Below are 26808 nucleotides of genomic sequence, written 5' to 3' on the forward strand. Positions count from 1 at the left end.
CAAATTCACTTTTTGTGAACGGGGATCAGGTGGAACGGAGCAGAAGTCTCCAAACTCCGAATTGGGCCGTTTCCCAACGGGAGGAAAAAGACTCTTCGCATTGTTGTTTGTTTGCGAGAGTCCGTTGGAGCAGTGGGAAGACCTCGGCGTTCACAAAGAACCCGAACGGCGGGTGTGGACGTGGCCGGGGCCGGAGAGCTGGAGCGGGGGTGCTGCCTTGCCGAAGAAAAGCGAGAGCGGAGCAGCCCGCAGAGGTTGGAGGTAAGCCGCGAAGGGAAAGAAAGGGGACGTATTAAGAACGTCTGAGGAAGAGCACCGCGGTTTCTTTCACATATCCTCTCTGAGAGAGGGAAAAAGATAAAAAGAGTCCGATCTTATGCAAGCAATTGACTCGGGGGGCAGAAAGGACAAGAAAACACTATTAGAGCTTGGAGGTGTTTGGAAGAAAGTTTTATATACCTTACAAAGCATGGCCGCGGAGAAAGAGGCAGCGGAAGCTGCCATTCGAGCATTCGAGCAATCCACAGCAGAACAAATAGAAACGCGAAAGCCATCGCGGGTTGAAAAATTCTTTAATGTTTGTAATATGCGGCCAGTGCGCGGGCAGAAAGCCCCAGTCAGCCCCTCTGTCAGAGATGTTGTCGCTCGTTTGGAGGGCGGCACGGAGCGGCAGGCAGAGCGGGGCCGGCCGGAGCGGGGCCAGCCGGCACCGAGGCTAAGGCGGCCCCGGGGCGGAGCGGACATCGGCCAAGACACAGAAGGTTCCTTGTTGCCGAGCAACAGCGCAAGGGTGGAGACGGGCATTCCCCGGGGCTCGGCCGCGCTGGAGTCGGAGCAGGCGGGGCGCGGCCGCATCAGGAGCGTCTCCTCGCCCGTCCCCACAGTGACGCAGCAAGGACGGGAGCGAGACGGCACCGTCCCGTTTCCCCCCCCCCCCCCCCCCCCCCCCCACCCAGCGCCCAGCAATGGTGGCGGAGACGCTGCACAGCCTGGTTGCCACGGTAACAACAACGCCGAGAGCAGCAGTGCCACCGATGGCGAGATGGCAACACTACAGCAAAAATTTCAACAGCATTTTTCTAATTCCTTGCAAGAGACAAAAGACGTAATGAAAAAGTATAGCAGTACTGAGTGTTTTCCAAGAAACCGAGAGGGATGGACATTATGCAAATCAAAGTTATTTCAAATACAATGTGGATGAAAATTACTGTAAAACAAAAAAGGATAGAAATGTTATGAATGCTTGACAAGATTGTTTTAAACTATTTTAAACATTTTTTGTTAATAGGTTGATCATATAATGTAAGTAGTCTGATTTTTGTGATAAGAATTATTATTAAGATGTTAAGGTATTGAGATGTTGTTTTAATATTTACAGTCAGTTTTCATATGTTTTATGGGTTTTTTTTTTTAGGTGATTGATTGTAAGATGTATTTTTCAGGATCCTGTGTGTTTGATTTTTTAACTACTCATGTGTTTTCTTTATTCAATTTTCTATGCAGCTGCAGTTCATCTTTTAAAAATTTATAGTCCAAGTTCTGGTTCAAGATTTCAGACTTCAAATTTTCAGATTTTTGAAAAAAAAAAGGGTTTGTTGTATTTAGAGAATTTTTGTCTTGAAACAAATTTTAGACAGGTTCAATCATTTGATGTTTTGATAAATTGTTAATAATAAGGTTTTTCACTTATAACTGTTATTTTTAAGACTTTTGTTTTAAACATATCCTCCAATTAGAGTTTGAGCTCTGGCCAGGCTCTGGCTCTACGTGGATGGTGTGATTGATCCAGATGTTTTCTGCATCAAAAAGTGTTCAAGTCCTTTTGGCTTGACAATTTGACCATACAGGACAGCTGAGCCTCAAAGGGGTTTTGGAGAGACATGATCCGGACATGTTTTATCCGAATCTCTGTTGTTTTAAGGTTTTTCAGCTGCTGCAGACTCTGGGATGACAATTTGATAGTGTAGCACTTGGTAACTGTGATTTTATATGTAATATTGATTGTGTATTATTTGATTGATTTTTATTTGTTGTTAGTTTCTTTCCTATATGCATTGTTTTGTTCTTAATGTTTTTCATGTTTATAACAAAGATGTTGATATTTCCATTTCTTCACGCAAGTTTTAGGGAACAGAATTGAGAGAGGACCCTCCAGTCCCTGTGGGAGTGTTGGGTTTGTTTGTGTTTTAACAGGTGCAGAATCTGGATGGATTTCAGTGAAGAATGTGGAACTTCTCAATTGCAAGAGGGCACTGATCTCTCCACAAGTGGATCAGAGGATGCACAGCAAAAGTGGATTGTGCAAAGATTTGTGTTTCACCCACAGAAGATCGTGGCCTTTGAGTTTTTTTTTATAAGTGTGTTTTTAATGATGTTATAGAATTTTTTTTTGCTAAGTTTTTAATAAGTTTTAGTAATGCCTGTGATTTTTCTGTTCATCTTGCCATTGTCTTTCAATGGCAAAAGAAAAAGAGGGAGGTCCCAACGGGGATCAACAGAAATTCTACTTGAGTGAGTGTTTTTACCCATCCAACCAAGAAGTCGTGTGATGGACAGGACAGATGCTCTTGCTGCCTTGATACGAAAAGGCAGAAACAGAATTTTAAAAATAGATGAAACAGAAAAATAAGTTGAAATATCATAAGTGTGAAGTTAGATTTATCAGAAGTTAGTTTATTAGAAGTTATAGTTTATGTTTAGAATTAAGATTGTTTCTTTCATGTTAGACAGGGCATTCAAGAACCTGAGAAGAATGTGGTGGGCCTCAATGTTTTTATTTCGCACTTGTTTAATTTTTGGAGTCTCGTTGGGTCCCCTGGCAGAGTTCAAGACTTGGACCTGAGCTCAAATAAGTTTAAATAGCACTCTGGGAGCGCAAGCTGTTGCATTTGTGCAAAACCTTAAATTTACTGATGGTAGTTTTCAAGAATTTGGTCTTTTGGGTTCTGTCCCAGGAAATTACTGTTTGATATTTGGATCTTATGCTACCAAACCAACTCAAGAAAATGGAAAATTGACAGATGACAACACTTGATTGTCTCCCAGATCACCATTGTAATACAACTATTTAGAATATTGTAACAATTCTACTCAATCTGTGACACCGCCAAGAGGTAGTGCAGGAAAACTGCCCCCAGGAACCTTCCTCATTTGTGGGGACTGAGCCTGGTCAGCAGTCCCTCAAAATGCTAGGGGAGGCCCATGTTATATCGGTAGGTTGATGCTTTTTGCTCCCACCATACATCAGGTTCTCGAATTGCCTCAGAAGACTCAACGAGCCAAACGCAGTGTTCTCCAAATGGACACTTCATTTGATAACTGGCTCAATTCTTCAGGTTTTTCTGGCTGGGTCAAAGACAGTGTGTGCAAAAATTAGTTCATTGAGCCTTCACTCCAGCCTGAGTAGCTCAAAAGAAAAAGAGGGAATTGTTACAGCATTTTTGAGAGAAAGAGGGCATGAATTGTGAAAGTTGAGCTACTCCAGGCTAGGCCTCAGATTGAGGCCTGGTGGGGCCCTCAAAGCCTCTGACGCAGTTAGAAATTCAGGGTTGTGGCGCAGGTAGAAAATAGTCTTAAAGTACTGTGGGGACCACGGGGTGTGAATTAGTATAGGTTTTATGGTGAAAAGTGTAGGCCGTTTTAAGGGAAAGGTAAACAATGTTAGCCTACCAATTAGAGTGTCTTTGTTTCTGTAAACTATGTGGAAGCTTATATAAACTACCACCTTATCTTGAATAAACGGAGAACGTTGCATTAATCATATTGATTGGATGTGCGTTTGTCTTGTCCAGCTTTCCGTTTTTCTGAGATTCCCTGGCTTTATTTATGCAACAACTTAGCTTTGCTACTTTGTTACAGACAGTTTATTTAATCACTTAAGACTGAAAACAAAAACTTCTAGGATTTGTAAATAATAGAATGGGTTAATCCACCAATTCAGTAGTCCTTCAAATCATCCACTGAATTTGTAACTTTTGATTTTATATATAAAATACAGATACATGCAATATATATAAACTAGAACATCATATGCTAATAAATTAAGTATTAAAACTGATACAGGCTGAGCAGAATCTAAAACATGTCCCAGTGTCTAATGACAAGCAATTACTTAAATAACCATTTTTTTGTTGTTAGGTTGTTACTTCATCAAAGATATTATGGTATTCTCCTAACTCTCCTAACTCTGCTTTCTCTACAGTTTCTCAAAAATTTTGAGAAAAGATTCAAATAGACACCAGACCAGTGTACTGACTTTTCAAGCTTTGCCTGTTTTCTGAAGGTAATATTACAATTCTCAATTCCTGTTAGACAAGACAGCCATGCATATTTTTAGAAAAACCAGTTCTGCATCTGCATTTGTCTACTTTTTATGTTATGGGGAGAACATTTGGCTGGGTTGCTTGCAAAAAATGGTACCAAGAATAACCAGTAGGATGAAAACTGCTTTCTAAACATAGAAGTATGGGTTAATGTAAGTAGAATTTAATTGACTGGATCTACATAATACTAGTTGTGTTTCTCATAATTTGTTGTTGATAAGAGTAGAAGTAATATCTGCAGAGGAACAGGAAAAAAAGTAGCTTCCTATCTACATGTTGTTACTGATAAAACAAACACACCTTTCTTAAAAAAAGAAGAAAAAAGGCCCCCATTGCAGTTGAGACAGATGCAATGACAGAAAATTCTGTATTCATGCAACAATAGCCAACTTACTGAGAGCTGTTCACCTTATGCAGTTTTGAAAGTCCGCGCAGTTATTTCTGATTGCCTAAATTAGTTGCCACCTGGCTAAGTGGCCAATGGATGCTCTTGTCCCCAACAGCCTAGACCTGATGCCCAACAGCCCAGACCAGTCAAGTTATATAATTAAGGTAATGATATAATTATTTACATTTCAGTTATAAAATTATAATTGAGATTAATTAAAACTGTAAGGCCTCCAGGCCAGCTGTTAGCCATCACAGTGCCCCTTTTTTGTTTTTAAGTACAAAGGCAGTGTCTGTCATCCTCTGCAGGGCCCTTGCAGACCAGGTGACAAACACAGCACAAGGTACAGGACAATCATGATGATATAATCCGGAAGCCATCATGAACTGCTTCGCAGGGCGGTATGCCACAAACTCTTCACAACCATAAACCAATTATAACAAACACCTAACTTCCTTACAAAACTGTTAAACCTTAGAAACTACTATGGGTAACAATTTACAAACACTTAAATTATTTTCAAATTGTTAAACCATAAAAACAGTTATGGGTAACGCTTTGCTGGTTTGTTTCCATTGAAATGTACAAATCCAAGTGCTTAGTTTTGTTCCCAAAATGTTTGTCTTCTTGAGACTAAGTAAAGTTATGGGTAGAGGTACACTGTTATTCCACTGGTCCCACATCTTCCTACAGTGGTGAGGGGTGTCATTCCAATTACTGCTCTACAATGTCTGCTGCAGGATTGTCAGGGAGACATTGTTGGGTGTGAACCCAAGCAGGGCATACAGCAGGACACACACACCAAACGCTTGCTTGGATGCCAACATCGGTGCAAATGCAGGCATACCCACATCCCCAAGTAACAAGGTCCTAGGGGCCTTCCCATTTATTAGTAAGGAGGTTCTTAATCAACGCCTTAGGTTTGGGTGACTGAACATCACTGGAAGATTGCATTGATAAAAAATTGTTTTAAATGAGTAATGCGATATTGGGACACAAGACAGAGGATAGACTTTGGACCTCGCTAACATAAGAGATTTGATAACAGGATGCTTTGAAAATTACACCTAGGTTGCAAGAAGATTCAGTCAGGTTTACCAGACAAAGAAAATCTCATTAAACTCTGCAAGTAAGAGATGTTGTTATATGCATAAGTTTGTGTATATGATTTTAACCTAATCCTTGTAGTACACATTACTAACTTTAGTAACCCTAAAATAGTATATAAGTGTTTGTATCCCACAATAAAATTGGATTCTGATCACTGAGTCATTCTCCCCATCTCTCTCCATTGCCAACATGGAGTGGTGATATTTTCTTTAATCGGTCTCTTTTTCTGTGCCCCACCTCTTTTCTACTTCTTTATCTTACTTTTCTTTCTCTCTCTCTCTCATATTTACTAGCAAATGAAATCCATACTATTGACTTTGGCATACGGTCTCATTTGCACCTTAATTCAGGCAGAAGTGTTTCTAATAACTTTAAAAAACTATACCGTAACAATTCTGTTTCATAGATTCCAGAAACCGTGATGCAGAGAAGTAGTCTAATTATTTCTAAATTGTAGCTTTCTGTATTCTGCATACATCAGTTTCATAAATTTGATGCCACAGAAGGAAAGTGAGCATTTTCCTTAATGACCTATCAAATTATACAGTACTCTAAGTGGGAAAAATACTTTTTGATTCCCCGTAAAATAACTGCTTATTTTGATGGTGGTGTTATAGGTAAAAATTAATCCAGGCAAATTAAAAATTAAATATAGTTTTTGTTTAGCGATCAAATTCTATCTGAGCCAGCCAAGACAGTGCCAAGCCTGGGCATTGGATGAGACACAGGTCTGACCACTGCAGCATAGGGTCCCCTATATTTCACACTGACCGTCCTGCTCAAGCAGTTTTTATACAGTTTATTTTGCTCGAGGCAGGGATTTCAGCAATCAGGCTTTTCTTTCCATTCAAAGTCCTACATATTCATAGAGTCTCTTTTCTTTGTGCTGAGCTGAACAAAACTGTGTCTTGGAAGCGATGTATGCCAATCAGAGAGTTACTGGAACTCGACACTGAGATTATAAATTGATCAATATCTCAATGAGATATTTATCAGGTATTCATCGCCTAGGTGTTCTTTGGATCGCCTTGGAGATGCACTCATCTCTGAGCCAGCCATATCCACTTGTTTGCAAATTAGGTCCTTTTCTCCCTGCTGCCAGCTGCAGTTTCTAAATACTGTGAAGCAACCTTCCTGTCCGGGCTTGAGTGCTTAAGAAAACTTACAGGAATATTTATTACCAATATAACATATTTCATACATCTATTTATCGCAAGCATTAATTATCTAAAATACACATAACAGTGGCAAATGTTATTCAGTACATTTCTTTAAAAAGTCTATTATGCTATAAATTAGTGACTTCTCTCAGCCATGTTCCGCTGAATGCAGCATCTCCAGTGATGTGGTTTTAGATGTTCTGTATTTTAGCTAAAGGAATCATACATATTAGGGGTTTTTTTAGCTCTTCCTAACTCAATGTCTCAAGATCTTTTAATGAATTCTTACCCCTGATTACTAGAAATTATTAAGCAAAATAATTTGCTGTTTCTTAATGTCAGTGTTTAGGGAAAAATATTATCATAGAATAAGAAAAATTCCAGCAGTCCTAGTTGTGTTTTATGTCTGTTATATCTCACAACAACTAAAAAGCAACTAAATAAGCAGTCATTCCTTTGTCCTTGTTGGGTTTTAGGATTCCTCCTTTTGTTTCTTTCTTTCAGGAAATTTTCTCCCATATGTGCTGCGAGGAGACAACGAGGACCGGGTATTTAAGAGAGACAAAAGAAGTCGCCCAGCTCAGGGGAGGGGGGCAAGTAACTTCACTCCTCTTATCTGAGGGTTTCTCTTGGAGGGGCAGAGATACTTGAGAACTGGGCTAAGAAAAAAGGGGATAGGACAGCTGCTAGCTCCCTCTTGCTCTCTCAGCATTCAGAGGGGAATGAGGCTGTGGTCACTGTGGGAAGAATCCACCATCACTGTGGGATTCTGTCTTCTGCTGCCTTCTACCATTAGCGGAGCTCTGCTCCTTAGAGTGGCCTTTGCATCGGGACCTTATTAACACCCTACCTCACTGAGAAAGGTCTTTCACCATCCACTCAGGTGCCTCTGGGGAAACCCCGGGATCCCTGAGCCCGCTCCCCCTCCAAGTGAGCCTCTCTCTCCTGGCTGTGTTCAGCAGTCCAGCGGCCACTGCCCAGCCCTCACTGGATTTTGCCACTGCTACGAGGTTTCTTTGCTACACTGCAACTCACACCCCTGCCCTGCAGGGATGCTCCACGGTTCCAGCTACAGCTGCTGAGCTTCTGATACACCTCATCTACCACTCCCGCACTTTGCTCATCCCTGCCTTCTCAGTTCGCCACTCTGAGGTCCCTGCTACAGCTCCTTTTGCTATCCAGAGGGGGCACTGGGACTGGTTGCCCCCCATGAGTTTGTAAAAGAAGCCCCTTCTCCATCCCTTTCTGCTGGCTATGTCCGCCATTACCGTGTGGAGCGAGGCGGCCGAGACTCGCACCACAGCGCCCCCTGCAGCCTCGGGGGAATCACCGCACCCTCCCTGCCCGGCCGGGAGCCACCAGCGCCCCTGCCGGCTGCGGCCGTAACTGCACCCAAGGGAAAGTGCCGCAGCCAAGTGAAGGCTGTCGCTGGGCTCCTGGTTCTGTTTGTTGCTGCTCCCACTGTTGCCTTGTTATCCATATACATACTAGCAAAGAACTGTTATTCCTTTTCTCATATCAGTGCCTGAAAGCCCCTTAATTTAAAATTCATAATAATTTGGAGGAAAGGGGGTCATATTTTCCATCCCAATGGAGGCTCCTGTCTTCCTTAGCAGATACCTTGGTCTCTCAAATCTAGACAGACCTTTCTATCATGAGCTGGGCAAGGTAAGATGAAAACTAACCATGTGTTTGCAGGAAATTGGATAGGATCACTGTTTCTCATAAAAATACAATAGAAGCACTAAGATGCAAAATAGCTTCCCCACTATGGGTAATTAGGACACTGGAAGATCTAGGAATAGAGCCTAGATCTCCTTCAAAAGCAGCCAATTCCTCTGCTGTGAAGCAGCTCTGTCTTTCTCTTTTTTGATCAAGGTCCCTGCCCATATAGATTTGTTTGGGTGGGGGTATGGAAGGGAGGGGAATGTTTGGGGTTACAATTTCTGTAATTGTGATTACAGAAATAGGATGAAAGTACTCAAGTGAGCGTCTTCTGCTAGCTAATTTAAAGTCAAACTCATTGCTAGCATTACTGTTGATAAAAATGGTTCCTGGTTTACAGCATCATTAGCTCCCTTTTTGTGGTATTCAGTTTTTAAGGTACAATTAAAGTAAAATAGAATTTAAGAGAAAGGTTAGCTCCCTTTCCGTGGTATTCAGAGTTTTTACGGTACAATTAAAGTAAAATAGAATTTAAGAGAAAGGTTCTGACACTCTAGAGAAAGTAGAAAGGAAATGCCCCTTAACAAGGTAGTGATAAAATTAAGATTTTTGTTTTAGGAAATTCAGATTCTTGCAAGATCAAATCATGCCACTCAGTTTTAAATCTCTTGATCTCTTATATTCCTATTCATATAAAAAAGATCTCTTGAGTGAACCAGTTTACTGCAGTGGTTCTTATCAGTTTGTCTTTAGTGGCTGAGCTTGCACTTTGGACTTTTGAAAAGACAGGTATATAGCATGAAATGTGATCTCAACTCTCCTGTTAAAACAGAGAGGTTCTATTCCCTCCCAAGGTGCAAAGTAGTGATGCCTATTATCTTTTCTTCTCTCTGAAGTGACTTAATTCCTCTTTTCTTCTCAGTCTGAACAATTTCAGCCTTTATGGTACTTTTCAGCATTTTCAGACAGTGTTCTTGCTCTTTTCACAGCCTTGAGCATTTTGAACATGTTCACAAATCTGACTTCTCCCTCATTCTCCCTCTTTTCTTTGTTTTACTTGTACTGAGTTCAGGCCAGTATCTGGGCAGGTGAATATATGAATGCATAAACAAACAGCATGGACTGTTTGCTATTAACTCAGGCACGTGGTAAAGAAATTTTGTATTTGGTATCCAGTAATTTACTTTGAGCAACCTATACTTTGTACAGAGAAGGATTATACAGCTGACAAAGAAACTTCAGGTTTTGTTTGTTGCTTGACTTGAATGGTGTTAAACTCCTATCTCGTTGTTGGTATGGTTTTGCATTTGTAATACTGACAATGACTCTGCAGCGGCATACTCTCCTAGAACAGTGTCATCTGGTGGTGATTTTAAGTCACAACATCGAAATAGAAAAGTAAAATTAGCAATCAGATCTGGCTAGAAAAATGCTCTGATTATCTCTTTTATTTAGATTAAAGCTTTTAGAGCTTGTTCAAATCACACCACTATAATGAATTCACTTTGCACAGCTGCTTCTCATTCTGTAGGCTGCAGGTATAATGAGTTGCCACAATTTTCAGAGGTAATTTGCTGTGTTTTGTGTTTTGTAACATTTGTATTGAAGTAAAGACGAAAATGTTTCCGAACTGAAACTGATTACCTGTGCAACTGCGCAAGACACACTCCCTGACTACTTTAACATCAATAATAGTATTCTGATTTTTATGAGTAGGAGTAAAAACTGCAAATATTACTAAATGCAACCTTCTGAAAACAGTGTGTAAAGAACAGTAGTTTGTACATAAGCTCTGGAGAGTAACTCCAGTTACATGATCAGTGTCCTTTATTCAGAGCTTTTTTAACTCTATTAGCAGTTCTTGTTAACTCTATTAGCAGTTCTTGTTAATTTATTTTAAAGTAATTATCTCAATGTCAAATATTATCCAGGTGGAATACTAGGAATATTCAACAATGTTTTCATAGCATAATGATGAAGTAATGAAAAATTCAAACATGGAAAATCTCTTTTCCAAAAAATATGAACCAACATTAAAAAGTTACCAGAAATGTTACATATGTTATGTTACACTTTTCTATATCTTTTAATATTTGTGTTGAATAACTGGATTGAAAGAACTAGCTGCTAGCAAATTCATATGTCTGTCCTAAAGTATTTGGATTTGAATGTGTGGGAAAGTGTATTGAAAGCCATATTCATCATTTATGCCCATGGCTTTTTTGTGACTTCCAGAAAGCTACAATCTTAGATAGCATTTTAAAAATTTAGATTAGATTGGCTAAAGACTTTATGCATCAGTAGGCTGAAGGCTAAAGACTTCAGCCATCAGTAGGAACTAAGATATTTGAGATAGTATCAATACTTCCAGTAACAGAATTGCTTGTTATCTGAACTTGAAGAAGCACTCAGTGGGATTACTTGAGTTTAAAGTTAAGCAAATTGCTCAGCAAAGAGCAATCTGAATGTTTGTGAGCAACTTGCAACATAAAACTGTCCAGCTCCTGACTGTCTGTGTCTCCCTTGCAGCACCTCTAGTTCTCAGGGGAAACTCAGCACACTAAGTCAGCAGAAATTACTTGTTCTTTTGCCAACTGAACATGCCAAAATGACTAAGAAGATGGTCTCACAAGCACTGAAGCTAACAAAAGGCAAGGAATGAGATGGCAGGCATGTGTGGGCTGGTGTTGCTGACGATTAGAAAAATCTAGACTGGCATGAGAATAGTCTTTTACTCTATACCCTTTCCCAAAGAAATACCTTAATGACTGCTATAGGCTGAATTTAAGCAGACCTTTATTCTTAATTATCTACCATAACCAGTGCCTTTTGCAAGTATACATTTATCTGTTGCAGACAGTACCATGATGTCATATTTCTCCTTTTTAATCTGTTAACTGGTGTATTTAAAGAATATAAAAAAGGAGGGGCATATATTAACTTTTAACTACTTCTTTTAATTTTACAAATAAATCTGCTAGGATCAGATCAACCCTTTAAAAATAAGGTATCATGCAGTTAAGGATGGAATTTTGACATTCTGTGTGTAAGAATGTAGTTTGAGACATTTTCTCCAGGACTCCTGTAGGGTTTAGAGTAAACGCTTTGTATGTTTCAATAGGTTTCAATCAAACTTGCTCAGATGCTAAAACATTTAAATCCCATTTAGAAGGCTTATGATAAGAGTTTTGCAGAGTTATCATACATATCTTCAGAGTTTGGATACTGCTGCTTAATATGGGATTCCACTTTGTATTATTGGCGCACTACTAGACACATAGCTATGTATCACAAAAGATACCAATTCAGGAGCACAAAAATTCACATTGATTTTTTTTTTTACTGTACCAATCTATATATGATAAAATAATATATATAAATAATATTTAATCTCTTTTTAAAATGCAGGTTAGGCACCTCCTGTGAAGAACAGGAGGTGATTAAATATCTTGAAATTTACACAACAAAAGACCTTGCTGTAGTAAAATAAGTCCCCTAGAAAATATTCAATTATCATATTATTACCAGATTAATATTATTGCAACCCATTATCAGAGTTGCAACTAATAAATCACCCTTAACCTTTTTCTGTAGTAATTAAGAATTTAGTGTAGGAAAAATGACTTATTTTATCATAGCTTCTCATCTCAGATTTGTTCTTTTCCACAGAGCCTTTAGTCCTACAAAAACATCAGTACATGAGAAACATTCACAACATACCATTTCAAACTTTAATTTTTCCAAGGAAATAATACAGTGGTCTCTTTTGTGTTGTATACATTTTATGAATGAATTCAAAAAGCTGTGCTTTTCTATTTGATAGCTACAGGAGCTAGTGTCCTTTCAATTATGCATCTGTCCATCAAATTCACATATTACATCTACTGACTTAGGTTTAAATCAGAAGAGTTATCTGAACAGAAAAAGAGAATATGAGCTAGCATTTGTAATAGGAAACATAGGTATGAGACGGTAGTGGATTTATTAGGTTATTGAAAGTTGTTAAAGGGTTTCCCAAAGCATTCACCAGGCAATGCTCCTCTCATTTGATAATCTCTGAATTTTACCACCATGCTGCTACATGTGATATTTAGAGGAAACAGAAGCTACCTGACTGAAGTAGAAAATGTTTAATTTTTATGGATGCAATAAACTTAATTGCCCATTTAATCTTATTTCCTTATGGACTGCTATTCAGATAGTTTCGTCCTTTTAGTCCTGGTGACTTTTTCCTATAATTCTGTTTCAACCTACAGGGAAGATACTCTACAAATTTTCAAGATACTTACCTGGCTATTACAGCTTGTAGGTTCAGATTAACTTTTTCCAAGGTGTTTGAAGTCAACAGTTGCTGTCACCAAAAATCAGTAGAGTGTACAAGTCACCAGTGTCATCTGAAGTATACATAGTAGTCTTAACAGGAACACACAAACAAAAGGATCACTACCAATCACAGTTTATCTACAACTAAACTTCGCTAAAAAGTTTTCTGTTTAAAAAAAGTGGGGTTTTTTTTGCTACATTAAACAAACATAAAATGTTTGTTTAATGTAGCAAAAAACTTAGGAAAACCGGTTTGTTTTTGCTGTAGATTTATCTTGATTCTTTTTTTAGTCAGTGTAAAACAAATGGGAAAATCATTTCCTATCCACCTTTTTCCCCCGTCAAATTACTTAGAGATTTCAGGAGCGTACTTCAGTGAAAACCTTTCTGGGCATTTGTGATTACTGCATACAACCTCCCTAGTGGGAAGCTTTACAGAAGAACGCGTGGTTCATCGTTTCTTGCAAACAGCACTATGTATTTTTCAGCCTTCATACAATATCAGTGCCAACACAGTAAGTTTCAAACAGTCCGTTGTTGGAGAATGAATGCTGGCTACTGCTGACAGCGCTCTGCATCTACATTCGCAGCACTGAGCACACAGCACAAACGCCATCCAACAAGGGACCTAAAGCCAGAGGTTTTAACCTTGAGCAGCCAAGAACATTTCTGCCATAGTTTCGTGGAGACAGTAGTTACAACAGGAGCAGCAAACACTGCTTTTCCACCGTCAGCGGTACTTTAGCTGTAACAGTGTATCTCAGGTTTACAAACAGAAGGCTACTCAAAAGAAAAACGTCGCGACTTTATTATTAGCAGATAGGTTACCAGGCAGCTTCAAAAAGCAGCTATTGCGTATTTTTTAGTCGGAAGCTTTTACAAGCCTTAGAACCGAACACCTTTTTGCAACTTTGCTGTCCGGTTCTTCGGCTTGTGAAAGCTTGTCCTCGACACTGTCGCTGGCTCAGGAGGAGTGACGCGAGCACTGACGGACCCTCAGGGTGAGCATTCAGCACACCCAGTGCCGGGGTTTGCGCTACGGAATCAATCGGCCGCGGCGGCGGAAAGGAGCAGCGCGGCGGCAACTTCTACAGAAGCGGTCACTCCTCCGCCTGCTACATTTCCCAAGACGGCACCGCCTCCCTCGCTCGCCGGGAGAGACGGAGCAAGCGAGGCCAGGCAATGCCAGGCTACACCTCCGCCGGGGTGGTGGCAGGAGTAGCACCGGGATTGCCTTCGGAAGTTTGTGCCTCGGCGCACACCGTGCGGGCCGGAGCGCTGGGCTCCACGTTGGCTGCGCAGGCGCAGCGGTGGCGGCTGGCCGTGCCCCGCGGCGGGGCCCGAGGGCGGAGCGCGGCTGTTCCGCGGCGGGGGCAGCTCGTTGCCACCGCTCCCCGAGCGCCCCTTGCCACCGGAGCAGACGGCCCAGAAGCCGTCCCCGCATGCCCTTCTCCCTCCCGCCACCATGTTCAAGAAACTGAAGCAGAAGATCAGCGAGGAGCAGGTGCTGCCGCGCGGGGCGAGCTCAGTCCCACCGCAGGTACGGCGAGGAGGGGGCGCTGGGAGGGGACGTGTCCGCCGGACCTTGTGGCAGCTGTGGCGGCTTCCACCCGGCGGCACGGCCGCGCTTCGCCCGGGAGGCCTTGGTGCCTTGCGGGTCGGCCGGACCGGCCCCGCCGCCGCAGCCACGGGAGGGTCGCGTCGCGCAGGCCGGGCCGAGCCGAGACTCCGGGTGGCAGCAATCGCTGCCCGCGTCGCTGTCAGCGCGGGCCGGCTTCGCTAGAACTTCGTCATCTAAGTTTGTTTGTACGGATCCTCCTCCTGCCAGAAACCGTGCTTCGGTTTGTCCACTCTGCAAAAGCTGTCTTGTGGGAGAATATAAAAACCTGAACATCGAACAGCGTGAAACAGAAATGGGTTTCTTCCTTAGCGTTTAAAGTAATGACACTTCCACGTGTAGTGAACAACAATCCAGCATTGAGTTCCCTAGTTACCCTTTTCTCTCGTTTTAATACTTGTTCTTTCAGTTCTGTACGTCCCTTCTGTTAACATCTCTTAGAGGGCTGGTTTGCTTACCTCATTCTTATTCTTACCTTATTCTTACATTTTTTCTTAACTGTAGATTAATTGAGAGTATAGTATAAATCTGAGAACAAGGCATTTATTTATTTGTTCTAGTCAAAATTTAATTGGCCATTTTCCTCTTGCATGTACTTTCTTTCACTAAGTTATTATAAAGGTATTCTAGGAAAGGCTGTTTTTAAGTGATAATAATACACACTAGAGAGGACATGTGTGCAGAGTATCTGTCTAAGTGAAAGTGGCCAAAAAAGAGTTGTGATGATTTCATGCACGTGTCAAAGTAGAATAAACTCTCTCTTTGCAAATTTTGGCTAGAAAGACTTCAGCGAGTTATCTTCTTATTGGCAAAGTCTGCTGATAATATCTGCCTGTGTCTCATTGCTAGGTTAAGTGTGCTCTGTATCTTGGAATCTAAAAGCATAAAAACTAATATAAACTCTGAATCCTGTGAGTGTTAAGCTACAGACAGGTAATTTGACAAATAGGTGATTAGTTGGCTGGGCTTGATCTGAGCAGAATTTGAACCACTGGGAGATTTGGTGCTGCATAGTCTCAGTATTAGACCATGGTTTCAAAACTGCTGACAGTTATGTTCTATTCTTTGAATCACTCATTTGTGAAATAGAGGTAAGATTTTTGGAAATGGATCTATTGTGAAGTTTTATGTAGCTTGCTGAGTCTTTCTTTAATGCCTTCCATAGTATTAAATCTGTGCCTTCTCTAGTTAGTGAAGTGTGTTTGTGTTAGTTACAGTTTAGAGTGCTGTCTTAATTGCCATATGTGGTAAGCTTTCAGTGCAGTGTAAAAGAGATTGATCTGCAGAATTTACTTTTTCCAATGTGCAGCAGATAAATTATGATACCTTTCACACAGCATTGTAATCCACTTAGTTGAGGATACTCAGTGCATGTGTTCAAGAGTTGGTACTTCTGAAAACAATTCTATTGAATAAATATGGACTTACATGCAAATATATACACCCAGCAACATAATATACTTTAGTCTTTATCTGGCTCTTGAAAAATTAACGTTGACAAATACCCTGAAACCTGATATGAGAGCTTATAATAAATTATATCTAGTCTATAGACCTAGTCTGCTGTACTGTGGACAGAGAAAATTATGTAACTCAAGGGTTGACATAAATGGAAAGGCAGAAGCAAGCAATTACAACATATTTTTGTTTTCATAAAACAGTTGTCTTGCCATGTTAGAGGGAAATGGTTAAATTAGATCTTAGAAGTAAAATAAGTTTGTCTTCTCACTTCTTGTATCATTTGAAAACAGAGTCTCTGAAGGAAGAAGTGAGCTTTTTAGGCTTATAAAATATACTGTAGTCTTGCAAAAAGTGTGGGATATGCTTTTTTCCTTTGCTTTTATTCAGATCAGTAATTCAGATCCTTAAAATGCATTCCTTCCTGTTTCAGACCAAATTTTCCTAACTCTTACAATTTCTTAGTTTATGAAACTTACGTTTGCATTAATTTTTGCTCTTTTCTTTCCTACACCCTGTTGTAGAGCGGCTTCACTCACTATGCTCTGTACCATCTATGCTCTACTCATATCCCTTACTTCACATTTGTACTTCAGTTTGTAGTGTCCAAGACTAAATTTACTACCTTAAGACTGGTGTAAACCTGGAGGTAAAATTTCTCAAGTATAACTTGAGAAATATAACCTTTTTTGAGGAGGTGTTTGTAGCCCTTTCTCTTTCATGTAAATAGTTAGCTAGATGATGTCATCTGTTAAATTGAGAATGCCTATCCCTCACAGTCTGAGGAACACATCTCTTTCTGACAGCTGACAGGGTGGAAAAAAGCACTATTGCAATTACAGGTGTCTTAAACTGCTACTTGTCCAAGGTTGTCACCTGACAAATAGGGATGAAGGAAAAATAGAGACAGTCAGTACTTTCTCTGCCTCAGTCTTTAATAGTACTGACATACCTTGGTCTACCTGGTCCTGAGTCAGAGGACCATGACTGCAGGAACATTGACTTTCCATTTGTGAACTGAAATTTTAACAGACAAATTATGTCAGTTGAATGAATGTTTGTAAGTTCATGGGGCCTTTGGGATTCAACCCAGGGTACTAAAGGAGCTGGCAGATGAGGTAGGACCCCTCTCAATCATCTTGGGAATCTGGGGAGATCCCTGCTGACTGTGAGCTAGCCAGCATTATTCCAGGTTACCGGAAGGGCATGAGTGAATATGCAGGAAGCTACAGAGTTAACCTCAGGACATGGAAAAATGATCAAGAAAATCATACTGTATGCTGTTGAAAGACATTTAAAGAACAGTCTAATCATCACACAGTCAGTGTGGGTTCACAAAGGGAGAATCCTGTTTAAAAAACCTTCTGCAGTAAATTCACCTGCCTGGTAGACAAAGGGAAGGTGGTGCATGCAGTATTTTGGGGTACTGTAAAGGCTTTTGTTACATTTCTTCCCAGTATTCTTCCAGACAAGTTTTCCAACAGTGGGATGAGCAGGTATGCAGTGCAGTGGGTGAAGAATTGGTTGAAGAGCAGGGCTCAAATTATTGCAGCAAACAAGACATCTGGCTGGTGACCAGCTACCAGTGGTGCCCCTCAGGGCTCAGGTCTAGAGGCAGCTCTGTTCAGTCTCTTTATCAATGATCTGGAGGCTGCAGTTGAATGCACAGATAGTCAGGTGATGATACCAAACTGGGAAGTGCTACTGACTCTCCCATGGGACAAGAGGGATCTGGATCACCAACAGCATGAAACTGAACAAAACCAACCAAATGCTGGATTCTGCACCTGGATGGAGTAATCTCAGACACAAGTCTGAACTGGGAGAGGAGTGGCTGGAGAGCATCCCTGCAGAAAGGGGTTTGGGAGTGCTGGTTGGCAGGAAGCTCAATGGGATCAGCAGTGTGTGTGCCCTGGCAGCCAAGGGAGCAAACCTCATCCTGGGGTGCATCAAACACAGCATCACCAGCCAGCCAAGAGAGGTGATTATCCCACTGAATTCAGCACTGGTGCAGCCTCACCTTGAGTACCATGTGCAGTTCTGGGCCCCACCATTTAAAAGGGATGTGAAGGTCCTTGAACATGTCCTGAGAAGAGCACCAAAGGAGGGAAAGGGACTGGCATGAGTGTGCTCTGGGGAGCACTGAGGGCACTGGGCTTGTCCGGTTTGGAGAGGAGAAATCTGAAGAGGTGACCTCACTGCTCCCTACAGCTTCCTGAGGAGGAGAAGTAGAGAGGGAGGTGCTGAGCTCTTCTCCATAGTACACAGTGCCGGAACATGCAGGAGTAACTCAAACAGTGTCTGTTATGGGAGATTAGGATTTAACATGAGGAAACACTTCTTTACCTAGAGGGTGGCCAAAAACATAGAATAGGCTTCCTGGAGAGGTGGTTTGTGCCTTCCCCACCCTTGCCTGTCAGTGCTGAAGAGGCATTTGGACAGTGCTCTTAAAGCCATGCTTTTTTAGTCAGTCCTGAGCTGGTCAGGAAGTTGAACCCTTCCAATTTAACTGTACTGTCCTGTTTCAGCTCTTCCTGTTTTTGTGTAAGATCAATGAATATTTGTGCTGCAAAGCTTAGTGCCACTGAAATGACTGTAAATTGACAAGAAGTCTGAATGCAGCAGTGAGAACTGTAGAACCATTAAGGGCAGGGTGAAGAAATGTGTTCATACTGCTTCTAAGCAGTGACAAAGTGTCCTTGAATGCTTCTGACGCTCACCAAACAGAAGGAAATTGATTTTCAAATAATCTTTAAAACCCTGGCATTAGATTGAGGGTAGGAATAAAAGAAGAGTAGGCTGTCAGCATGAATAGATTGTGGTTTTTTTACAAACCTTATGAATGCTTTGGTATGACTGTTTTCAGCAATACATAAGGCTTTCATGATGAATAGCTATTTGGTACTAGGTAAGCTGTTTGACTTTTGAGTAGTATTTTCAAGTTAGGACATTGGTCTACCTCTTCAGACCTGTAACTATGACTGATTTTAGAATAATTTTGATATAAAAAAAGAATAAATATAGCTACCACTCATGGTTCCAGCAGTGTTCAGCTGATAGACATTTCAAAAAGAGGTAGGGTCAAAACATGCATGTGCTTGCCTTATATCCTAGGTTAAGTACCCAGGGCCCTTCCCCCAGCTGGAACTTCTGGTCATCTGACCACACTGGGCCTGGATTTGGGCTTCAGGAGCAGAGTATGGCACATTTGCTCTGGTGTGCCAGGTATTGGCAGCCACTGCAAGACTGGGATACAGGTCCAGAGGGGTTGGGTCTGTGCAGGAGGGCGTCACCTCATCAAAGCAAGGCCTGACCTTCCTCTTCCTCCCTGAAATATTTTGAGTCCACAGTCCTTCCAGCCTTTCAAAATACCTAATGAGAAATCTTGCTAATTACTTTCCTTTGTATAGATCTGCTTGTTGATACTTTACTACTCATTACATTTATACTGAAATTTTATATTTGAAATTTGGCTTTTGATGGGATTTGATGAGGCTGGCAAGGTAGTTTGTTTGAGTTAGTGTGACTTTTTAGAACTTCAATTTGAATGAAGTTGTAAAATTTCTGTGAATAGATGTTTAGTTCGGATATGAACAACAAGTACATATTGACATCAGAAAAATATAGCAATTTCTTGTGTCTTTTTAGTTGTTTAATTGTTTAGATTCAATGTTATAAATATTACAAAGTTAACATTTATCATTTTTCTTAGTGTAATTTTTTTGTTGTTAATTTTCTAAGTTCTTGATCAGATTCTGTTCCACTTGTAAATGCTTGAATCCCTAAATCAAATCCCTAAACTTAAGCAACTGTAATATTTAATATGTTCCTAAAATATTAGGAGGCTTGTTTTTCAAATATGGTCCAAGAGGACCATAGTTGGAAATAATTAAAATAACCCATTTTGTTGTTTGTTCTTGTGGCTGATTCATGACACATTTTGCTCTGGGGACTTCTTAGTAAGGTAGGACTTGTCGCAGACAGTTGCTTTCTTTAAAAAGATCTAGACTAGACTTCACTGAGATTATGTAATTACTAATTCTTGAAGTAAATTATGGTACAGAATAATTAGTTCTGGAGTTAATAGTATTACTTGTTGATATATATGATCTCTCTGTAGGTCCCTTCCAAATTCCCTCCATCAACTGGAAACAGAATCAGGACAACTTCATTTACAGATCAGAATCATGAAGGCACTGTAACACCAGACAAAGAGGTCAGTTGAGAGCTGTTCATCTCTGCTTTTCAGCTTAAAAAACCTAACTTTATGTCCTTCATTAAGTTTTTTTTTATTATTATTATTTCACAATCTCACTGGTTTCTGCATATTTATAGATATGAATTGTCTGTTTTTTAGGTTAAATACCAAAGTGTTTAATAGTAATAAAACACATCTTTAAGTAGTGATTAACCCCAGATTAGGAAACACTTTAAGTCTTCAGGTCTTAAAAATCATACTCCTGAACTGAACTCAGTGAGGTAGTGGGACAGAGGATATATTGAGAGAGACTGACTTTGTTTTTGTCCCACTTTTGGTTAAAAAGCTAGGTGAATCCAGGTAATTTGAGGTGGATGATCCAAAAAGTTTATACAGAGCATTTGTGATTGTTTCTAACAGTGCCAGTAATAAGTATCAAAGTTATTTCCTCCACCCCACTTCCTTTCTCCTCTGCTCCCAAACTTAAAACCAACCCAGCCCCCCTCACCTCCTCTTCCCAAAAAAAAACCCTGAACAACAAACTAAACTGAGTCTAAATTATCAGTCATAAAATATAATTAAAATTATTATCAGGATGATGGATAACCTTGACTTGCATAATAAAGCAAACGAAGAAGATAATGTGCACTTACCTTGTTTCATATTAAGTACTATAGCTCTTTTGAAGCGACTTGATTAAAAAAAAGCAACAAATACAAATAAACAAAACATTTTCCTGACTTAGTGAGCATCGACATAGGCTGGTAGTATAAAGCAGGATGGTTCTGTGATTCTGTGAACTTTTTCAGAGGAAATGTTGTGTCCTTGTCAGAAAATTCAATTGCTTTGTTTTGCCACAAAAAAGGATGTGTTTTCTTGCAGTGGAACAATCCACTTTAATTTTTAACACCATTTTTTCTTCAGGAGATAATCAGCTATACCTGAAATTTGCAATAGATTTCATTATGAATGCTATCAGTGATTACAGCTTGGCAGTTTGCTTCCTGCAATAATAGAAATTGAAGAAAAAGTACTTCATGAATTTGGTTTGTATTTTGGAATTTTCAAGAAATGATTATTTTTTCTATTGTGATATATATATATATGTGTGTGTGTGTGTCTGTATACGTTTGTAATGAATTCCCTCTCTCCTTGGAAAAAGATTTTCTGTTAACTGGTGCTCCAGAATGTTAGCAAGCAGTGTCACCCAGGATAAATTACTAAGGTTTTCAGTAGGGAGAGTTTTCTGTTCTTAATACAGGGTATAGAAGTAGCATATTGCCACATGAGAACTACTACTATGGCCTAGAAGGAATGAGTTGGTACTGAGAGGTGATCCCCCTGGTTTTTGTTGGGGTTTTTTTTTTTTGGTTTTTTTTTTTTTAATTTATTGTATAATGTGCAAAAGAACTGATTTGGCCAAGGTTTGATTTCTATTGAAAACTACATTTACTTCATTAGATATGTGTTGTCCCCAGCAAACTCCATTTCCAGAGTGCTGTTCCAGACAAACAGAAGAAGCAAAGGATTCTTTATAGCACATGTCAAGTAGCACTGGAAGAACATTAATCTCTAAATAGACTGGTTAGACTGGAATGACCAGAGAGGCAGAAGGAGAAATAAGAGTGGAAACAGAAGTACTAAAGTACCATCAGATTTGCAGTTATCCTTTGTCTTAGGTGAGCTGCCATAACAGATTTACTTGTGAAACACATCCTTTAATTAGAAATTCAAGAAGTAGTGAGGTCCTAAGGGGATAAAAATCTCTTTTTTTTTTTTTTTTTTTTTGTAAGGACTGGTTTTAGATGAAACTGAATATTTTACAAAAATTAAGTTTAAATTATTAAAACAAGAAATCTAATTTGTCCAGAAATTTCTCATAAATGTTGGAAGTATGATTAAAAGCAAATTGTCTTGGAAATCTGTTGGATTAGATTTTCATAAAATTCAGTTCAGCAGCAGTATACAATGCTTAAATAAGATGCAGATATTGCATATTGTCACTGAAAATATATGCCCTCATTATATGAATGCATTATGTCTTTTGGAGGGTATTTTTTTGCGGTGTTCTCATTTGACTAGGCAGTTGTTTTATGTGCAAATATCAGTGACAGTGGCATTACAGTGAACTGTTGGATAACGTTTAATACACTGAAAATATTTGGCCAAAGAGCATTGCATGCTAAAACATTTTTGCAGTACAGGAATAATTGCTAAGCCTTTTAGTACTGAATGCTAAGCAATATTAGTGTTTCATAATTTCTTTGTATATTTTGTGTCCTCTTCTATGAGCTATGTTTTAGTATGTCTTTAAATAGATCAGGTTTTTATATTTTAACTTCCGTAGTATTAAAGTTGCAAGTGTCACACATGAAATCTTTGGTTTATTCTCAGAATATTTTTATAATAAAAATAATTTCAGAATTAGTTACAGTTGTAAATTGCATCATTAGTCTGATAAAATAATTTTAATAAAACATATGTGCCAGCATTATTGCTTTATACTCTGCAATGAGAAGATTTAAAAAATACTTTAATATTTCAAGATTCCAAGATGCTATCAGTTTAAAATAAACCTACAACTTGTATGCTCTATTTATGTAATACCAGGTAAGTCTCTTTTTCATGCCAGCTTTCCTCTTTAGGTTGTATTTTATTTGAAATGTGAATCTCCAGTAACAGTATTATAGAAAACCTCAAATTTTTTTAATGTATAGGAAAAGGCAGACATCTGACTAATTCGGTATTCTCTTATTGCAAGTAGCTCGGAAAATATGATCACATTGTGAGGTAAAACTACTTCCGCAGAAATTTATCAGACAATTTGCATATCCATTGCTTTCTGATTTGGTATGCTGCTGTTTGAAACAGCCCTAGACTATTAAAATATGCTTATTTAGTGAGTTCATTATTTTCTATGGAAAAATAGTGTTCAGTTTTCACACTGTTACCACATTGACATTTGAACAGAGTTTGAGGTGAAATACATAAATTGTATTCACTATAGCTCTTGTAAGTTAAAAATGTTCTTTTTGTTCTACAGTATACTTGTTTACAAGTATACAAGGCCCAACTGCAGAAGATAACAAAGCTAGTGCTAGTTTGCTATCAGCTGAGAGCAAGCAGCTGATAGATTGCTGTGGGTGACCTACCAGTCATGCATCCAAATGTCACTGATACCCTAATGAGTGTTATGGAAGTGACAGCAGAGCACAATATATATAGCACTTAGACCTAAAGATACTTAGCCAAGGTACTTTTTGGTCTCATTTTAATGGTATATGATGACTGTGTTATTAAATTAGTTGAAATGTTTCTTTAACATTGGCTATTAATAAAGCACGACAAGTAAAGCTAAAATAATGCTTCTTCAGTAACTCCTGTGTCTTTTCTGTATTCATATACTTTATCTGGAGTACTTCTAAATAGCCGTTGCCATGTAAAGATGGTAGTGGTTCAGATATATCTGTATTTTTTTCTTTTCTGATATTTAGAACTAATTTTTGGAGGCTGCATAGGCTAGTTTGAATTTAAACTACTTGTATTGTATATTGTATACCAGAAAAGACCTATTTGATTTCTGTACTACAGCTTTCTGAAAGTGCAGTTTAGCTCTCCTAGATTTCTGGGACTTTATTGCAGAGAGAAACTCTTGAAATTTTAGTTCTTCAGTTTTTCCTATTCCCTTAGGACAAATAACCAAATTTATTTATATATTTTACTCTGGGGAATGACTTCAACTCAAGTAAGAGTTAAAACAAAACCTTTACCTGATAGCTGACATCTTCTAGCTACTTGAAGTAAATTACATTACAAATGGTGGCTTTTCACTTGGACAAGTTGTGTAGTCTCATCCTCTTCTGTCTTGCTGTGATGGTATATAACAACAAAATTGCTCATATACAGTTATTGAAGCTTTTAAGTGTTAACATAGTACAAATACACGTATGCTATGATGCACTTTGCTAACAAGATGTAAGAATTTTCAAATTTGCTTGATAACAGGCTAATACAAAATTTGGAACTACTGATTCTCTTCTTTTTCTGAAAGGGAAGAATGATCACTTTTGGCAATCAAACATATTATACACATGTAACATGTATATTATTCACCTATTGCCATCTCCAGAGCAGTGACAGTTGGGTCAATCTCTGATCCCTGTTAAATTTTGGGGTTTCTTTTACAGCATATTAAGGAAGCGCTTTGATGTAGGAATTGCATGTACTTTGGCCTTTGCACCCCACTCACAGAATCCTTGTGAAAGAAGATTTGAGCATGGAAATTCTTCAGAGGGATGAGGAATAATAATAAGAGTACAGTCATTTCTGGAGTTCAGAAAGTCCTTAAAGATCAAGTAAGGCTGCTTCATTTAGGCCAAACTTGAGGACTCCAAAAACTGTTCAGAATGTTGAAAATACAAAGGTTATTTAAACAGTAACTGTATGTATCCTTTGATAGTACTGAAGGTAAGGTCATTTGGTGTTTGGGTTCATCAACCGTTTTACTTCATTTGCAGCTTTCTATCCAAGATAGAAACATTTGTTACTCAGTAGGATTTTACTTGCAGAAAAACAGAATAAGACTTAAATATTGTGGCATAAGATCAGTAATGTCACAGTTTGTTAGGGAAATGTTCCTGTTTGACCACCCATGAGCCACTCTGGCAGTCACACTTGCACCACCCCAGGCTTTTGCTTTTGGGACTGAATCCCCTTCACCACAAGCAGCTCCAATGAGCTGACTTCCCACACAGTCATATGGAGACAAGTTTCATGACACTCATGTCAGACAAGTTTCCCTCACTGCCTTGACCCAGGGTTTCCCATAGCAGAGTCCTAGACTCTGCTTCCTTTAAGAATTTTTATCATGGTGCAGCAATATAATGACAGATGGAGTTAGGTGTCTCCTTTAGGGACCCTGAACAAAGGAATTTCTGGCTTCCATTTGATGTGCCTGTTTTAATGGTGATATTTGATCTGGGGTCTTCTCACTGTTCGTTGGGTTCTACAGAGTCCCTGGGTGGCTGGACACAATCCAGCTGGCATGGCAAGGCTGAGCCTTTTGTTGGGCAAAGGGCTCATTGCTGGGGGTTTCAGCCATTTCCCCCCACCCAGGGCACAACCTGTAGCTTTGTGTAGTTTTGTGCCATTGTACACTGAGCTACCTGTACTATTTGTAGTCCTCAACAGCCTTCATTTATAGATTTGGTGCTTGAGATTAAGGTCAGTATGGGCTAGGGAGATAATTTACCCTGGAGTATCACAGAATTTATAGGATTGGAAGGAACCTCAGGAAATTGTAGCATTGGAGTCCCTGAGTGGGCCAGGTTAGGTTGGATTTAGTCTACTCGGGGCCCCTCAACTAATGTCATTCAGCTTTAAGTGTACATGTATCATTGGCCAGAGAGCTGGACAGTGCTAAGACCTCAATGAATCACATGTGTAATTGTAGCTTGTATAAAAGGAGCTTCAGAAATAAACTCGAGGCTTTTTGTCACAAGAAACAAGAACTTTGGAGTGTGTGTTGTCCCTGTCTCCAACCCATACCTACCCCCCCACCCCCCAATCCCAGATTGAAAAAAGCAAGATGTATTCTGTTTGCCATCTGTATGGCAGTTGTCTTGTGTTAAGTGGACAGTTGTTCCTTATCTCTTCCACAATCAGTCCTCCCTCTGGGGAGACATCTGCTGATAATGGGCCACTGAATGTCACTGCATAACTGATAAGAACTATGACATCCCATTGTGAGATGCTCTGCCCAGAGGGAGAAGCCAACCATATATAGTCTTGAGATTCTGGCCCACCAACACAGCTTTTTCTGCACTGGATTTTCCCAGAGGAACAGCTGCCTCTTCCACTGCCTCTTCAGAGGAAGACTCCACACCCTTTTTCTACAAGATCACTACTCCAACAGAACCACACCTGACATTCCAGGAGGACTGCAGCCACAATTCCAGTTGGACTGCTACCAACACCATGTCCAATATGTCAGTGTTATTTTGGTTCACTGCATTGTTAATGTATCTTTTTATTTTCTTCCCTAATAAAGAACTGTTATTCCTGCTCCAATATTTTTGCCTGAGAGCCCCCCTTAATTTCAAATTTATAACAATTTGGAGGGAAGGGGTCTACATTTTTCCATTTCAGGAGAGGCTCCTGCCTTCCTTAGCAGACACCTGTCTTTCCAAACCAAGACACGTCCCCACCATGTTACAGGAGATCATGTAGTCCAACCCCATTTCAAGGCCAGGTCACCTAGAGCATGTTGCACAGGAAATAAATGTGTCCAGGTAGGTTTTGAATGTCTCCAGAGAGGGACATTCTATGACCTCCCTGGGAAGCCTGTTTTAGTGTTCTGCTACCCTAAGTGTAAAGAAATTCTTCCTTATGTTGAGGTGGAATTTTCTGTGTTTAGTTGATGGCCATTACTCCTTGTCCTGTCACTGGGCACTACTGAAAATAGTCTGGAACCATCCTCTTGACAACCTTTTTTGAGATATTTGTATGTATTGATTAGATCTCTTCTCTGTCTTCTCTTTTTAGACTAAACAGGCCCAGCTCCTGCA

General features: G+C 39.7%; 1 protein-coding gene across 9 annotated transcripts in view; it reads left to right on the top strand.

Annotated features, from left to right (window-relative positions):
• The first annotated feature begins 14194 nt into the window (after window positions 1-14194).
• The window catches only part of GOLGA4 (golgin A4), a 76462-nt gene continuing 63848 nt past the window's right edge, over window positions 14195-26808 (top strand). For 6 of the 9 annotated variants that reach the window (XM_030265368.4, XM_030265367.4, XM_030265369.4 and 3 more), the window contains exons 1-2: window positions 14234-14508; window positions 20165-20260. In XM_030265368.4, the coding sequence (XP_030121228.2) occupies window positions 14434-14508; window positions 20165-20260 (171 nt within the window). In that variant the 5' untranslated portion in view covers window positions 14234-14433. Of the gene's footprint in view, window positions 14509-20164; window positions 20261-26808 lie in introns of those variants that run through there. The other 3 variants (XM_030265366.4, XM_072924052.1, XM_072924053.1) reach the window with 3 other exon arrangements.

This window comes from Taeniopygia guttata, chromosome 2 (genome assembly GCF_048771995.1).
Source record: "Taeniopygia guttata chromosome 2, bTaeGut7.mat, whole genome shotgun sequence".
NCBI lineage: Eukaryota > Metazoa > Chordata > Aves > Passeriformes > Estrildidae > Taeniopygia > Taeniopygia guttata.